The following is a 17785-nucleotide window of genomic DNA, read 5'->3' as shown; positions in this document are numbered from 1 at the left end:
GGGTGGGGTAATCGTGAAGAGGTGACATTCGTCTGACCAGCTTTGGGCCCGCCCCCTTGCGTCTGACGTCGCTGACGTCGGACGGGACTGTTTGTTCTGGATTTGGGGCGAGGAAGATCTGCGCGCGCTGACAACCGACATAGGAAGGTAAAAAACGCAGTTTGAACCTTTACTAATGTGACATTGACGCGTCAAGCGCCGGCATAGAATCCAACAATTTCAGTAAAACGCTGACATCTGTCATTGCTTGCGTATTCCCCGCGCTGTCAGAGCTCGCAGTGACAAGCGGAGCATGGGCTGTCTTCGCAGGCCTTGCACCGGTGCGGGCGCACGAGATAAATCTGCTATCTTAAGTTTGTGCACTTTGTTTCTCGGCACGTACAGTATGTGGCTTTTTTAGCGTTGTTTGGGTCACGTTGAGGTCATTTTCACGACACTGACTGTCCCTGGTTGTCAGTGTGCGCGTAACCTGCAGGACAGTATGATGCTAACCAGTTAGCTTCTAGGCTGTTTGTTTGTAGCCCCGTAGGCCGTATTCGTGACATAACGTACGATCAACTTGAAGCGTAGTTTACGCATGGTGGCGCAGAGGCGCTTGTAAAATGTGGCGTATAATCTTTCGGGAATCTGAAATCCGTCAAAGTTGTATTCTGAAAGGCAGTTTACGTGCCGAGCTGTCAACTGGTGACAGCCGTCATGGCGACATTCTTACAGGGAAGGTTAAGGAATAACAAATTAGCACTTTTAGGATATTCTATTATACATCGTCTCATGATGAATATGAGTTAGAATTGATTCGTATTTTATAATAACGCCCACAGATATTGTGACGGTGTATAATCACTGTTTAATTGTGTTAAGTGGTTGTCTGAGCTATCTTACCTGGACCCTGGAAATGGAATTAATGTGCTAGACACTGGTAGCAAAGACATGATGCTATTTCGTCTTTTAAGACTATCAGGAGTGTTCAATAGTCTCTTCGAAGAACACGGCAGATCTGACCTTAACGTTATTTCTGTCTGCGCTCCTTCGACATGTGGTACGGTAATAGCGGTGTGCGGGAATGTGATGGTGCGTAGTGAAATGTGCTGAACCTGAAGTCAACATCTGACCGAAAGGCCTGATAAAAAAAAAAAATCCTTTCTTATTTATGGAATGTTATGTAACTTTAGACGAATCGTGGATCGATATACATATGTGTGCACTTTTAAATAGTTTGCCACAATTGTCAGATCCACAATAAAACAAAAGTCCAAAGTGTCCACACGTATACTTAACGTCCAGGTAAGGGTCAACACATCCGAGCTCAACTATGAATGTGCCCCCTAAACCTTTCTAAATTATGTCAAGGCTTTAACAGAAAAAAAGGAGAAGATTCCACTTTTTGTTTCAGAACACTATTTCATTACACATCTTACTGAGCAGTTGAGCATGTCGATATCGAAAGTAGTTCAAATTGGTACTATTGCACCACAACTTTGTTTCAGAATATTCCAATATTGCCTCTCAATTCTCCAATAGGTTTTGTTTGTCACACAGGTTCACACAAGTAAGGTGCATGGACAAATGCGAAGTGTCTCATTTATGGAGATAAATGAGTTGGCGTTGGAGATCGAGGAGTGGTTTAAACTTGGATTCCACTGTTCCACTTGTTGTACCAACGGTTGCCTTTTTTGCGATGATTTTGTCAGAAACATATGGCGGTCCATATGTTGTCGTGTATATGGACCTATATGAGTCTGAAATAAAGATAAATAATAATATGCACAGATATAACGCATGTATAACAGGGACGATAAGTCCCCCATTCACACACACACAACCTATATTTCCGACTCCTTTTTCTATCTCTCTCAGGTCACCAGTCCCAGTACCAGTGTGCTATGCTGTCCTTGCACCACAGACAAACCCTTAACTTGTAGAAGACCCAGGCTTTTATATAGACCACTAATTCTGGCAAAGTCTGGTCCTTCCTCCCAACATCCTTCCTGTAGATGGCTCTTCTTGTAGACCAGAGAAATGATCCCGCAGTATAACTAGACCATTAGTTGGTTTGATTTCACGAAAGTTCACGAAATGCCCTCTTAGGCCCTTCTATACGAGCCATGCGGATGAAACTAACGGTGTTGGTGATCTCGTCCCGTAGAAAGTGCAGTGAGTGTTGACTTACGGAGTAACCCTAGTAAAGAGGGGCAGCGACTGTCTAGTGGTGGTGACGGATGCTAATGATGACCATCCTTCCCCCAGAGAGTCGAGTCAGGAGCGTCATGGCCTGAGGCGGCGCCCCCGCTGCCGCGCCTGCCCCCGCCAGGTCCAATCAGCCCCGACTCGTCTGCAAACCCCTCCCCCCCTCCCCCACCCACCCCACCCCACCCCAAACCACCATCACCATGGGAGACGGACTGGAGGCGGGCAGGAGCCAGACTCCTCCCACAGCGCCGCCTCCTCTCTCCTGCAACCCCCCTGCTCCCGAAACATGGAACCCCTCCCGACCCAGGCGGCAGACCAATCAGCTACAGGTACGGAGAGACAATCTGTTATGCGGGTTGTTTTGCTCATGATTGTATGATGGCATACGACTGCCTGTCGTATGATGGCTGGGATTTTGACTCTTCATGTTTTGTACACAGTACCTGTTGAAAGGGGTGTTGAAGGCTTTATGGAAACACCACTTCGCATGGCCCTTCCAAGCTCCCGTAGACGCCATCAAACTCAACCTGCCTGTAAGTAGTTTGACTGAGTGCTACTTGTCCATTCTGTGGAATCAGGCTTTTTAGTTGAAATGTCTGCATGGCTCCAAAATGAGGGGCCAGAATCCTAATGAACCCAGGAAATTCTGCCAATCTGCCATCACTTCCGTGAGCATTTCCAACATTTTTTCTTCCATATTTTGCGCTCTTGTGGTTAAACAGACCCGGAGAACCCGGTAATAGACGGGGCCCGACCCAGACCCCATAGAGCATAATACAATGTGGACCCTCACCCAGGTCGGGTTTGGGATCCTAGGGTTCATGGAGACTTGTGAAACACCTCTACTAACTGGTACATGCACTAACTGCACCCTCCATTTCCTCCCTGGTTCTAGGACTACTATAAGATCATCAAGACCCCCATGGATATGGGCACTATCAAGAAACGTTTGGAAAATAGCTACTACTGGAACGCCCATGAGTGCATACACGACTTCAATACCATGTTCACCAACTGCTACATTTACAATAAGGTAAACCCACGTACACACACATGCTGCAGGATGGGCCTCTGTTCTCCAAATGTGCATACATTTCTATACTGATAGAGGCTGATTATTATTATTGTATGTTATTACATGGCTTCTGGTTGAATACTACATTTTGGTAGAACACTGGTAGATTAAGGCATTCATATTTCTGAATGGCAGACTGCCTCTGTAAATATCAGGCCGTTGCTATGAACGCAGTCAGTAGCCACGTTATAAGCGGGATAATGTACATGTTCAGTGTCAGTCGTCGTCTGGTAAACACAACCCGCCTTTCATTTGAAGGACGAAACAGCTATTGCATTCAAATTGACGGTGCACGATAATGAGGAATTACAATTGTCTTTAAATGCTTGCATCATGCGATCGCACTGGAGATAGAAAAAACCAACTTGTTCTATTGTGTGTGTGTGCGTGTGCGTGTGCGTGTGCGTGTGCCTGTGCGCAGCCTGGCGACGACATTGTGTTGATGGCGGAGTCTCTGGAGAAGGCGTTCCTCAATAAGATCTCTGAGATGCCCCAGGAGGAGACGGAGATTGCCGTGGTTTCCAAAGGACGGCGCGGCAGTAGCCGGCGGGAGCCAGGTAAAACCAGAAGTGGACCTGGTCCGTTTGGGCCGTCCGTTCCCAAACGGCAGTCCGGCAGTTGGGGATTAAACATCTGCCGCCGTATCCATCTTTGCTGCGATGTTTCCCAGCAGTCATAACTACTGTTGACATATTAGATAGATGGTTCACCGACAATCTGAAGCTTTGTAGTTGTATCCTGAGACTGATCGTAGTTCCCTTCTGTTTAGATGAATCTTGATCTCTTTTGCCTCATTCGTTTGCTTCCTTCCCCAGGTTTGACCAGACCAGACTCGGGGCAGGACTCCTCATCCCCCTCCACCACTCCACACACACGAGACTACTCCTCCTCTTCCTCCACGCCCCACACCCGCGCCCCCCCTTTGACCCCCACTCCCCAGGGCCCTCCCAACCTCCCCCTGGCCCTCCCGTCCCACGGCCTGGCGCAGCCCCCTCGGGTGCCCCCTACCCCGCCCTCCCACGCCCCTCAGCTCGGACCCCCGTTCCCCCTGTCAACACTGGACATCCTGGCCCAGGGACTGACCTCGGTCCCTCCTCCAGCCAGCGCCCACACCACCGCTCTCTCAGGTCTCCACCCCAACCAGCCTCAGCAGAACCCCGCAGCTCCCATCAAGGTGAGTCCGTGGCTCGAGCTCCGACGGACTCAGAACCTCTGCCTGCGTCTCTGAGCATTCTGAACGCCCTGCTTCAATTTGTTCATTTGTTTATTCACCTGGTGTCCCCTCACAGCAGAGGAAGAGTCAAAAGAGAAAAGCCGACACCACCACGCCCACCGCCAACGACCAGCTCAGCGAGTCGTCCCCCGTCTCGTCCGCCGACCCGCGGCCCCGGCGCGAGGTCAGCCGGCCGCCCAAGCAGCCCAAGCGGGAGGCCCTGCAGCCCGACTCCCAGAACCACCTGGGCCTGGTGCTCGGCATCGGGCTGGCGGGCACGGCGAGCCCCAAGAAGCAGGAGCAGCTGCGCTACTGCGCCGGCCTGGTCCGGGACATGCTGTCCAAGAAGCACGGCGAGTACGCCTGGCCCTTCTACAAGCCCGTGGACGCGCGGGCCCTCAGCCTCCACGACTACCACGACATCATCAAGCACCCCATGGACCTCTGCACCGTCAAGGTGAGCTCGCCTGTGTGTGTGTGTGTGTGTGTGTGTGTGTGTTAGGGCTGTCAAAATTGCTCAAAAATGACATTCGAATGTTCGTTTGGAAAAAAATCACGAATTCGAACTATTCGAATATCTGGTTGCCTATTTTACGCAGTTGCCGTCAATATGTCAATAATGCGACAAAACCATGGTTCAAATTAGTGGGATATATATATATCCTATAAACAGCCCAGTAACGTGGAGGCCTAATCATGAAAAGCCACAACTTTGTATCGCTTGCATTTCACCACCACACCTGCAAGCGCGCAAACTATAGTAATCTGAAGAAGACGCCCGCTTCTGAATGTTACAAAGTATGCTAGTGGTAACGTTCCTTGCTTTGCTTACCATTTATCGAGAAGGCCTATTAAAATCGATAAAGAAAAAAAATGCATGTCGCCTACGTCTTCCACCATGCCAGCGAAAGGGCCAGCACTACGCACCGTTCGGATTCATGAAAAAAAAGCTGTCTCGGACTTTGCCGAGAACATTGCGTTATAGCAGCTTTCAGCGGGAGTGTTTTTTCACATTTGAATATTATGAGGGACATCGCGAACAGACAGAGGCTCATTCACAAAGCAGATAGAGGCGCTTGTACCGCGGGAGTGTTTTTTCACATTCGAATATTAATTTTCACGTTCGAATTCGCGTTTTTGGATACATTTCGAAACGACAGCCCTAGTGTGTGTGTGTGTGTGTGTGTGTGTGTGTGTGTGTGTGTACGCACGCGCGTTGACGTCTGCCGCCCGTGTCTTCAGAACAAGCTGGAGGCCAGGCAGTACCGAGACGCCCAGGAGTTTGCGGCGGACGTCCGCCTGATGTTCTCCAACTGTTATAAATACAACCCGCCGGATCACGACGTGGTGGCCATGGCACGCAAGTTACAGGTACAGTAACAGCACCGACTCTGCACCTCAACAACCTGTAATAACCCCCCCCCCTCTCCCGCCCTACCGCCAGACGATGTTTTGAGGCGCGTGTCTTGTTTGTTTGTCTTCTGTTTTCTAAACTCACGGCTCACACACCCAGAACCAGCTCACGGGTTCTCTTTACCATAATGTCCTCGTGACAGGATGTGTTTGAGATGCGCTTCGCCAAAATGCCCGACGAGCCGACGGAGCCCGCGTTGGTGCCGGCCCCCTCGCCGGCCCCCCACCCGGCCCCCCACCCGGTCCACCAACCGGTCCACCACCCGGTCCACCACCCGGTCCACCACCCGGTCCACCACCCGGTACACCACCCGGCGCTCCACCCGGCGCTCCACCCCGCCCTCCTCCCCGCCCCCACCTCGCGTCAAGTCCTGCCGGCCACGCTGGCACGCCGGACCTCGAGCTCCTCCGACGCGGAGTCCTCGGCGGGCGATTCGGAGCGCGAGCGGCAGCACCGGCTGGCCGAGCTACAGGAGCAGGTTAGAGCGCCGGTTCCCTTTTGGGCCCGTGAACCCATAGTGATGTCAGAAAAGGTTTGTGACCCTAACGTGCATCCGCTCTCCACGTACCGCCCATCAACACCAAGGCGGTTGATAGGGGTTAGCTCGTGGGACTAAGAATCTGTCTGTTTGTATTTACTAAGGACCATTCACATTTTACAAAATCCAATATCTATAGTTTATCCGTCAACAATGAAACATGACCCCATATGCATATCTGGCGACATGACCACTGGGTTAGATGATGGTAAATGAAAGGGGTATGGGGTTTAGGGAGGGAGGAGAAAAAGTGACAATACAGCCTGGCGGGGGGGGGGAAGGCCTCAGCCAGGAAATGCGTGGTCACATGACTCCCGCATCCGTGGTAATGGTTATGTTTCACTGTCGTCCCGGCAGCTGAAGGCGGTCCACGAGCAGCTGGCTGCCCTCGCCCAGCCCCAGGTGAGCAAGCCCAGCAAGAAGAAGGAGAGGGAGAGGAAGGAGAAGGAGAAGGAGAAAGAGAAGGAGAAGGAGAAGGAAAAAGAGAAGGAGAAGAAGAAGGAGAAGCACAAGAAGAAGTCTGCACTGGAGGAAATGGTGGAAGTCCCGCCGGCCGCCATCCTCCAACCTTCCAAGAAGAGCAAGGTCTGCAAGGAGCCTGCCGTGGTGGGCAAGAAAGACCGGAAGAAGCCTGGGTAGGACTTTTTTATTATTAGATTATTTCACTTTCAGTCCCTTCGTGAAATCAATATTGAACCTAATTGAGAATGGACTGAGTTTCCTGGACAGTAGTTCTGCCCCGGTTGAGCTGTAGAGCCTCCTTCTATGATACCGTTCCTCTTATACGGAGCTAATCCAAGCCATCTTTCTCCGCCGCAGTAAGAAAGATGAGGTTAAGAACAGTCGTCTCGGGGTGCCCCCCCTGGCCGGCCCGACGCCTCTCGTCCCCTCTGCGTCTCTCGAGGCAGAAGACGACATCGGTGTGTACGCATGCTTTCACATGATGTCGACTGCTGTGTGTGTCAGGTCGCTTTATGCTCAAGACCATGGCTCTAGACCCCCCCCCCCCCCCCATAGGACGCACACGATCCTGATTAACATTTGACAACAAAACGACACATTGTGGCTCTGGTAAGCCTTCGGACCCGTTTTGAGGAACACTGCTTCTCGGCTACCCTCAGCATTTCTTGCCCCTTCCTGCATTGAGAACTTCTGCTGACCTCCTTCGTCTTCTCTGGACTCTGCTTCCTCCGACGTCTGCCCCCTCTGACCTCTGCCCCCTCTGACCTCTCTCCCAGGTGTGTTCGGAGGCGGCTCGGGTGAGCGCTGCAAGCCCATGTCGTACGAGGAGAAGCGCCAGCTGAGCTTGGACATCAACAAACTCCCCGGGGACAAGCTGGGCCGTGTGGTCCACATCATCCAGTCCCGCGAGCCCTCGCTGAAGAACTCCAATCCGGATGAGATTGAGATCGACTTTGAAACACTGAAGCCCTCCACGCTGAGGGAGTTGGAAAAATACGTCTCCTGCAGCCTCAGGAAAAAGAAAAGGACAACAGGTGTGTGCGTGTGTGTGTTTGCGTGTGCGTGTGTGCGCGTGCGTTTCAAGCAGCAGGAGTTTTTTGGTATTCTTTCTAATAAATTACGACTTCATCATCTCCCCGCACAGCTGAGAAGGCCTTGGAGGTCTCGAAGGCGAAGACTGGCTCTTCCTCATCGGCCAGCAGCGACTCCTCGGAGGACAGTGAAGACTCTGAACATGGTGACAAGACCCCCGGCCACACCCCACCCCACCCCACGTCTCAGTCTGGACCTCGTCTTACCTCCTCCTCCATCCTTTCTCCCCTACCAGGGCTGGTTCCCAAGCAGCAGCAGAAGCAGAAGAAGGCGGTGTTCACCAAGGATACCAAAAGGCCTCACCACCCTTCCTTTAACAGCGTGGGTGGGCCCCCAGTGCCCCCCCATCAGCCCCAGGTGGTCCAGTCCAAACCCCTGTTCTCCGCCCCTCCGGCCCTGCCCCTGCCCGTCCCCGCCCCCTCTTTGGACTCGTCGCAGCTGTTGGGGTCCGGGTTCGATCCCCTGGCACACTTTCTGAACCCTCACCTGGCCCAGTCCAAGCCGGAGCCCACCCCCACGGTTTCCACGGCAGGCGGCCCCGCACCCCCCGGGCCCCTCAATGCACAGGCTCACGCTGCCCCGCCCCCGGCAGAGACACACCCCTTCCTCAACCAACACACCATCCTACCTTCACCAGGTACGTTCCATTTGAATTCAACAGGATTTTGAAAACCTTTTGAGTGGGGCCAAAATGTTACCCCTGTTTGTTGTATATTGATCGATATCGATAATTATCATAATATATGTATTCTATAATAATAATTCTTAATATATCTTTTTCACGTTATTCTCCTTATACCCCAAAGAAACCAGATCGTTAATTATGGTTATAAAACATTTTTTATTATCAGAACGAATAGGTGACAAACATTCAACCAAACCAATATGGCTTCGTTAAACACAGATTAAATAAAAAAGACATATATGTTAACAGGTGCTGTGATTCCCAACATATCAAACGCCTTGTTTCAAACTTCTCAAGCATTTCAGAGGTAGAATACTCAACAGTGATTCAATTAAATAAATAAATGTGTGAACAACTGCTAGAGAGAGAGTAGAGCTGAGGGAGGGATGTTGGGGGAAATATTTCCGCCCAGGCAATGCCTCCTTAGCATCCATGACTCTCATTAGCTTCTTGAAGCCCTGTTTTTCACCTGCTTGTAGGCATCATATCTTTAACGATGCAGAAAGGAATTGCGCTGGTTATTTCTTTGCGTCGCTTAGATTTCGCTTAGATGGCTGAAATATGCAGACAAAAATGTTGGTGGTCAAACCTGGGAAGTGTGACTAGCAACAGGGCTGGGCTGTTGGCTACACCTCTTCAGATGGTGGCTGTGGTTCCCGTTTCGGCTGAGAACATACCTTGTACCGTAATGCTATTCTCTGCCTGGTCAGACTTGAAGTAGCCCAACCATTTCCAAATAACTGAAATGGTTTGACCTTTCTGAGGTCCAATTTCTCTAATTAACCGTACTGAGTAGGAGTACGCTACTCGTAGTTCGCCTCTCCACACAGGTGGTCCTGGTGAGTGGGCTGGGCCAGAAACACGCTCCAGTTTATTGATTTATTTTGTCGCCGTCAATCGGAACACGGTCTACACTCGGTTCCCCGTGTCTTGATGTGCCGGGTCTCAACAGTAAACGAGATGTTCCTTCCTCCCCGCAGCGCTCCACAACGCTCTTCCACAGCAGCCGTCGCGGCCTAGCCACCGCGCCGCGCCCCTCCCCCCCAAGAGCGCCCAGCAGCCCCCCGCCCCCGCCCCTATCATGCCCGCCAGCGCCGGCGCTCCCCTGCCCTCCTCCTCCGCACCCCCTCATCCCTCGCTGCCCCTCGCCCTCCCCGAGCGGGCGCCCCCGCCGCCGCCGCCACCGCCGCACCTCCCCTCCCCCACCACGCACACCATTCTGGGCACGCTGTCGGCGCAACCCCCGCAGGCGCTGCTGGAGGACGACGAGGAGCCCGCGCCCGCCGGCCCCGCCAGCCCGCCCCCCTCGCTGCCCCTCAGCCAGATGCACGTGTACCTGCAGTCGCTGCAGCCGCGGGCCCCCGCCCCGGGCCCCGCCCAGCCCCTCCACGGCCACGCCCACACGCCCGCGCAGGCCCCCCCGCACGCCACGCAGCCCGCCCACGCGCAGGCCGTCACGGCGGCGGCCCAGCGGAACGGCGCCGGCCACGGCCTCCTGCCGCAGTCGCTCATGACCGCGGCCGGGCCCAAGGCCGCAGCGCTGCAGCAGAAACTGCAGCAGATGCAGCAGCACCAGCGGCCGCAGTCGCCCTGCATTAAGACGGAGCCTTACGCAGGTGGGTTGATGTGACAAACACACACACACACACACACACACACACACACACACACCGTAAGTGTCTGTTTTGAGACTTGATGACGGTGCGTGTGTGTGCGCAGGGTCCCTGAGGGAGAGTCCGCCGTCTCTGAGGCTCCATTCTCCCCAGATGACTCCCCAGTTCCATCCGGTGGGACAGCACTCGCCTGTGCAGACCAAGAAACACGTAGGCCCTTCCTCCCTCGTGTCCCGTGCATCCACTTTAGAATACAATACGGAATAATGCATGCTAAGCTTGTGTGTGTGTGTGTGTGTGTGTGTGTTCAGGAGCAGAGGTCCAATCTGGTGGGGGGGGTGAAGGAGGAGAAGCTGTCCCATTCTCCCGTCCTGCCGCCGTCGCCCTTCAGCCCCGCCCTGCGTCCGGACGCACACAAGAGCCTGGACGGCAGACCTCCTCACAGTGAGTCGGCTCCTCCTCACCCCAGCCGCAGCCTTTTCATATGTCATTGTGTGCTCGAGCTATTGACGAGCTCAAATCCATCTCAAATGCTGCCATGAGTGGTAAACTGCTTTATCAACTTGCACCAATGAGTTTTCTTCAGTAGATTATTTCCCTAACAAAACAGGAAACAAGCCATAACTCTGCCCTTTTTGGTGGTTATTAGCAGGATTATTAGCAAAAGACTTAAAAATAGTTATTTTTCTGAGCATTTTACTGCAAAACAATCGGATATCTTCAATGTCCTGCTTTGCCAAATGTGTGCATACACTGGAGAGCTTCTTCATCTTTTACGAGCTTATTTGGACAGTCCTCTTGTCGCTGTGCGCTCCACTGCCATATGTGGCGTGCAGACAGAACTACACCTTGGTGTCCAATGACCTATTTCGGTTGTGCTATGCACATTACGATCAACATTTCCTACAAGAAACCAAACATTTGTGAAAAAAGTATAACGAGTTTACAAAATCAACTTCAGTGGCAAGACCATAAAAATGATGCTGTTTAATTAGTTATCTGATTTCAAATATATGAAGATAACTACAAAAAATCACAAATTGTCTGCCCTCTCCTGATGATTTTTGCAGGGGTATCAGTTCAGTATCGAGATATTTAGTCAGGTATCGTATCGAAGTAATCATTGTGGTATCGTGAAAACACTAGTGCGATTGGTCTTTATGATTGTTTAAGGTGGTTCTCTAACCGGCAAGGCGTGTCATCCCCTCCCATAGACGTGAAGTCATTGGACGGCTCCCGCCCAGGGTCCCGCCTCCCGCACTCCCCGAACCCGCCCACCTCGCAGCATGAGGTCAAAGTCAAGCTGGAATCTAAAACACAGAGCGCTCCCAAGAAGGCACAGGTATGGGTTTAAATTTGCATATTTGCAAATATAAAGATGTGCATAGTCTTTACACATCTTGGTAGTGTGCGTCTGAGCACAATTTATTTTTCCCCTTTATGTAATTACAGTTATTGTTATGGACATTTATTTTGTATGACTTCCTTTTTATTCTCACTTTCTCTCTCTCTCTCTCTTTTCTCTTTCTCTGTCTCACTCTCTCTCGGCCTTTCTCTCTCTGTGTGTCTCTCACTCTGCTTCTGTCTCTCTGCCTCTGTCTCTCTGTCATTGTCCCTCGGTCTCGCTCTCTCTCCGTGTGTCTCTCTGTCTCTCCGCCTCTGTCTCTCTGACTCTGTCTCTCTGCCGTTGTCTCTCGGCCACTCTCTCTCTCTGTGTGTCTCTCTCGGTCTCTGCCACTCTGCCTCTGTCTCTGTCGTTGTCTCTCTCTCTCTCGCTCTCTCTCTGTGTGTCTCTCTCGGTCTCTGCCACTCTACCTCTGTCTCTGTTGTTGTCTCTCGGCCTCTCTCTCGTTCTGTGTCTCTCTCGGCCTCTGCCACTCTGCCTCTGTCTCTCTGTCGTTGTCTCTCGGCCTCTCTCGTTCTGTGTCTCTGCCTCTGTCTCTGTCGTTGTCTCTCGGCCTCTCTCTCGCTCTCTCTCTGTGTGTCTCTCTCGGTCTCTGCCACTCTGCCTCTGTCTCTGTCGTTGTCTCTCGGCCTCTCTCTCGCTCTCTCTCTGTCCCTCTGCCTTTCTCTGTGTGAATCCCAGGACACCAAGCTGAAGAACATGGGCTCGTGGGCCAGCCTGATCCAGAGGCCCCAGTCCACCACCTCCACCTCCTCCTTCCGCTCCTCCAGCGACAGCTTCGAGCAGTTCCGCCGTGTGGCGCTGGAGAAGGAGGAGCGGGAGAGGCAGCTGAAGGCGCAGGCTGAGCAGGCGCGCAGGGAGCAGGAGAAGCTGCGGTAAGAGCGGCGGGGGGAGTCCAGCGGTCTCAGGGCGCTCTCGCCCCTCGTAGCTTAGGGTGGATTTGGTTTTGGATAAGCAGCTGATTTGTCATGATGTTGCACTTTGACCTTGATTTGTTTTGTGCCCACACTGTGGTACTTAAAGCAATATCAGTGTAAACAATAAGGGAGCCTTAGCTAAATCGGATTTGGTCAAAAGAGTTGGTAGAAACCAGCCGTGGTCCTGCGTCTAGCTTGGTTGAGTATGGTTTTAAAGGTGCAGCTTGTAGAGTCTAGTGGGAGGGTATATCATATTCAAGTATGTTTTAGTTAATGTATAATCTAGTAGCTTCACTGTGAAAAGAGGAAAGGAAGTGAAATCAAAGCTTTTTCATTTATGACTCCAACTAGCAAAAGTTTAAGTTTATGTTATTTGTGCTGCAGTGCTCAGCCTGCACAAGCCCGAGCAGGCTGCAGTTCACTTAGAGGCCAAAGGGGCCAGTAATGAGAAGGAATTTAGGATTCCTACTCAAAGGTCCTTCGATGCATGGGAAACTGAAGGATGGAGAAGGTGTTTCGTTTCATGGCGGATGTGGCTTCACCTGTCACTCCCGCTTCGTCGTCCGCTCACCACCCGTCCCCTCCCTCAGCAGCGGTAGCCGTGACGACGAGGACACCGCGGAGCCGGCCCGCCGCTCGAAGGACGACACGCACCGCCGGCAGGAGCAACAGCCGTCACCGCTCGCCCCCACGCCGCCCGCCTCCACCCCTCCCACCCGCTCTCCGCAGCCCGCCCCCAGCCAGCCCCCGGCCACGCCCCCGGCCCCGCCCTCGGCTGCCGCGCAGACCGCCCTCGACCAGCAGAGGGAGATGGCGCGGCGCCGGGAGCAGGAGCGGCGCAGGCGCGAAGCGGTGAGCGTCGACACGCGACGGCCTTTTACGCACGCCGGTGGTCGGTCGGGGCTGGAAACGGTCCACGTGATTAATGTGGACCGTAAACGTAGATTAGTGTAGATTAATGTCAGCAGTCCCGACCATTGGTTTATCGCCTTGTGAGGAACCCCCTGGGCTCACCGGATCCCTCCACATGCATTCCCCGGCCGTAGGCCCACAATGGATTCCCTCAACAACTAGGAAAACTCACATGGGACACGTATGAACCACGAATACCACCCTAAAGATGTTAATCTCAGGGCAAAGAATATCAGCAGAGCAAGGAATTATAATTCTAAATATTTGTTTCTTAGAAGTAGTAGTTTATTACTTACTGACGGTAGTAAGTTCATTCAAAGTTCAGTTTTGTCTGTTTCTTCCAAATAGACCACGGGCCCTCTATGTTGGCCTCCGTGTTACTATCCATTGCGTGACACTATCTCCCATTGTCTGTCCTCACCTATTATGTTTCCTCTACCATTATCTGTGTCTAATTCATCACCACCAACAGTAAATCAAAACACAGCGGGCGGGGCTCTGGGGATACCTTCCAGTTATTAACATACAAAAAGGGGCAACCCCAGATATTCTATTTGGTGCCCCTTATACAAAATGAGGCAGATCAAACTGACGACACCCCTCTAGGGTTCAGCAGACGGTGGGGTGTGCTGCAGGGGGAAATGGCACCCACACAGGTTGCTCTGTGGGGGATCTGTTGTTGGACTGTGAGACAAAAGAAAGGCCATTTGGTGATGATAACAACCGCTCACTCGCTCGTTTGCTCGATCCCTTAAGAGCAGTAGGGGGTTAGAGACAGTTCTGGCAAGGAGGAGGAGGACAAGATGAAGGCAAGACCACATCAATTGTTCGATCAACTCCTTAAGAGTAGTGGGGGGTAAGTGACAGATGTTTGGCAGGAAAGGGTAGAAAACCAGTATTCAGACAAGACAGTTTTACTGTTTGATCAACTAACACCGGGGATCCGAGACAGAGTTCTGGCAGGGCGGGAGAGAAAAAGAAAAGCGAGGGGAGACCACATTAAGGCCCAATCCCATTTCTACCCCTTACCCCTTCCCCTTACCCCTCCCCCTTGTTTTGAAGGGGTAAGGGGTAGAAATGGGATTGGGCCTGACTGTTTAGCGATTAATACATTCTTCTTCATTCCTCCGTTTGAGACTTCTAAGTCTCTTCGATCCTAGTATTCACTGTTACATGAATTACTTCTGAGGTACTTCTTCATGCCTTTGAATGCAGGTGAAACGTGAGTGATGTAGAATTGTATAATTGTATGTTTCCATGTCTGTAAATGCATTTCATGAATATCAATAGTCCCCTCCGCCTCCCCCAAACTCTTCAGGCTTGATCGATAACAACAGAGACCATAACCAAACAAACGTTTTCAAAGACTACTCCTCTTTGCGAGAGGCCAGGGTGGAGGTTATGCAGGCTACAGCTGTCCCTTAACCACTCCAGTGACATCATCTTGTTGTTTTTCTTCCAGATGGCTGACACCATTGACATCAACTTCCAGAGCGAACTCATGGCCATTTTTGAAGAGAACCTGTTCTGAGGGCGTAGGCGCGCCGGACACTGATGGCTTTTTTTCTCAGTTCCTGGCGGAAAACATGCAAATAGACTCTTACTTCTACTACATATGCTCTATCGCTGCTCACCTGTACACACGCACACGCACACACACACACACGCACACACACACACACGATGGAGGCGGCCCCTTTCTCTCTCAGTAGGGGGGATGACTAGCCATGCGTCCTATATACGGGGGGCCGTGAAGCTATAAAGCCCACCACCCTGAGGGCTGCCAGATGCGTTTGTCTGGCTTGTGTACCCGGTTTATTTTCGGGTTGTGCGCTTCCAGATACGTCGACGATGAGGACAGACGTGCACGGGAACCCTCCCGCCCCCTCGCGATCTAAGTGATGAAATGAAGGGGGGGGGGGGGGGGGCTGACCAAACAGATGAACAAGACTTAAATCGGGCAGATTGCTATGTTCTGTCTCTTTCCTTTTCTAATCTTTGTCCCTTTTATTTTTTTTCCCTTTCTAATTTTTATTTTACCCAGCTTAGGGTTTTATGGTGTGGGGTCAGGGACGGTCTGGTTAAAGGGTTCCACCTGGAGAGGGTCCGGTTAAAGGGGTCCACCAGGGAGAGTCCCCCAGGGAGGGTCCGGTTAAAGGGGTCCACCAGGGAGAGTCCCCCAGGGAGGGTCCGGTTAAAGGGGTCCACCAGGGAGGGTCCGGTTAAAGGGGTCCACCAGGGAGAGTCCACCAGGGAGGGTCCGGTTAAAGGGGTCCACCAGGGAGAGTCCACCAGGGAGGGTCCGGTTAAAGGGGTCCACCAGGGAGAGTCCCCCAGGGAGGGTCCGGTTAAAGGGGTCCACCAGGGAGAGTCCCCCAGGGAGGGTCCGGTTAAAGGGGTCCACCAGGGAGAGTCCACCAGGGAGGGTCCGGTTAAAGGGGTCCACCAGGGAGAGTCCACCAGGGAGGGTCCGGTTAAAGGGGTCCACCAGGGAGGGTCTGGTTAAAGGGGTCCACCTGGGAGAGTCCACCTGGGAGGGTCACATTAAAGGGGTCCGCCTCGGAGGTCTCAGTAAGTGTCCTCTCATAACATCATGAGAACCGACCCCACCCCCCCCCCCCATGAACATCACCTTGGCAAAGAGGCTTTCCTCCTCTCCCTCCCTCTTCCTCTGCCTCTGAAAGCCCCTCCCATCAGTGGCGAAGGTTATCAGAGGATGGCCAGGGGAAGAGGAGAGAACGGAGTGGGTTTAAAAAGGTGTGAGAATGTGTCCTTTGCCTTAGAGCTTCGGCCTGTAAACTAAAAAGAATTTCCCCCAGACAACTATACATTATAAATATATATATAAATAGATACATGAATATATATTATATACGACAAAAAAAGATCAGTTCAAAAAAAAAAAAAAGAAAAGGAGGAACACCAGAAGAATTAGATTTGTTGTGAGCTAAGCTTGTCTGTGCTCATCTCAGAGCTTTGGTTTTGGTTTTTTTCTAGAATTTACTGTAAAGATCATTTGTATGGTTCTACCGAAAGGATTGTTTTTATCTTACACTCGTTCTCTTGTATGCTTTCCGTCTTTTTCTCAACTTTATGCCAAAACCAATCTATTGAGTGCTGAAAAAGTGTATTCAAAATGTGTGTTACACATAAAATTCATCCTCTTTTAACTTTATATTAAAGACAATTTAAGGTTTTTGTTCTATTTAATTTGACCTCATCCCTGTTTAAAATCATATGCCTTTTTAATGGGGGCGCCATTGTTCAGTCAAGACAACAAACTACTGCACTTAGCTGTCTACTTAACTTCTGTTCTTTTCTTCTTAGAATATTTTAGCTTCACCGTATTTAAGTTGCGTTTTTTTAATAAGATTGTATGTTTCTGAGTCACATCTTCATCACCACTACCACCACAGCAACCATGGTCGTAAGAGACTTCTTGAACTGTTTTCATCCCTCATTCATGTTCGTTTTTTTATTTTGTGTGTGTGCGCGTGTGTGTGCGTGTTTTATGTCCATGCTATCAGTCAAGGATTTCTGTGTGCCATGTGTTTTTGGAAGGGAGGGGATTTTATCCCATGTTATTTTGGTTGGCCCAGACATCCATCCGTTTATTTGGTTCTTTTGTTCTCATTCTTTCATTCATTTATTTTCCCTATTCCCATATTTGATCGTTTTGAGTCGCCCCTCCTTTGTAAATGCTTTTTGATTTTTGTTTCTTCTTTGAACAACATGTGGTATGTTAGTGTGGGAGGTATTGAGGTCAATAGATTTATTCTGTTTTGATTATGGAGTAAAACATCTTTTTTTAAGAAAAGTATTAAAATAATATTTAAAAATTACTTGTATTTCCCTTTGTTGTTGTGGCTTTGGTAGATTAAATTCACACTATCAAAGTTACTTTCAAAATGATTCATAAATGTTAACATGAAGGCATACAAACCCTATTTATTCATAGTCAAAGATTTGTGACTGAATTGAATTCTAATATATATACACAATCGCAATTACAAAGAAAGTTAAAAGACTGACATACCATTGCCTATGTTTTATGTTTACATAATTATACATCCTATCTTACACATGTGATCTGGCTTGTAAAAATACTGATTCATTATGATGAAAGTTTTACTTTAAGCCAGGAGAGGGAGCCAATGAGCTGATAAATTTATTATCACGAAATTGGCAAACGGGACCTCAATATAGGTACCGTGATTCTTTTGCTGCTATATTTAATCAGAGTATCCCACACTTTTTGAATAATATAAT

General features: G+C 50.7%; 1 protein-coding gene across 7 annotated transcripts; it reads left to right on the top strand.

Annotated features, from left to right (window-relative positions):
• The first annotated feature begins 67 nt into the window (after positions 1 to 67).
• On the top strand, positions 68 to 17358 carry LOC115539868 (bromodomain-containing protein 4). 7 transcript variants are annotated; one of them, XM_030350714.1, is made up of 21 exons: positions 68 to 147; positions 2248 to 2519; positions 2631 to 2723; positions 3086 to 3223; positions 3687 to 3822; positions 4081 to 4439; positions 4558 to 4935; positions 5721 to 5849; positions 6035 to 6424; positions 6788 to 7065; positions 7250 to 7350; positions 7669 to 7926; positions 8037 to 8129; positions 8220 to 8621; positions 9650 to 10285; positions 10389 to 10492; positions 10594 to 10726; positions 11497 to 11624; positions 12369 to 12562; positions 13195 to 13456; positions 14979 to 17358. In XM_030350714.1, the coding sequence occupies exons 2-21, from the start codon at positions 2391 to 2393 to the stop codon at positions 15045 to 15047; spliced, it is 4410 nt and encodes a 1469-aa protein (XP_030206574.1). In that variant the 5' UTR covers positions 68 to 147; positions 2248 to 2390; the 3' UTR covers positions 15048 to 17358. The 7 variants fall into 7 exon arrangements, with proteins under 7 accessions (XP_030206574.1, XP_030206578.1, XP_030206576.1 ...); XM_030350718.1 differs by having other exon boundaries at positions 4555 to 4935; positions 6035 to 6370; positions 13198 to 13456; XM_030350716.1 differs by having other exon boundaries at positions 4555 to 4935; positions 6035 to 6370.
• Positions 17359 to 17785: the final 427 nt, after the last annotated feature.

Source organism: Gadus morhua, chromosome 3 (assembly GCF_902167405.1).
Source record: "Gadus morhua chromosome 3, gadMor3.0, whole genome shotgun sequence".
Classification (NCBI taxonomy): domain Eukaryota; kingdom Metazoa; phylum Chordata; class Actinopteri; order Gadiformes; family Gadidae; genus Gadus; species Gadus morhua.
This window is presented reverse-complemented; position numbering and strand designations above follow the sequence as displayed.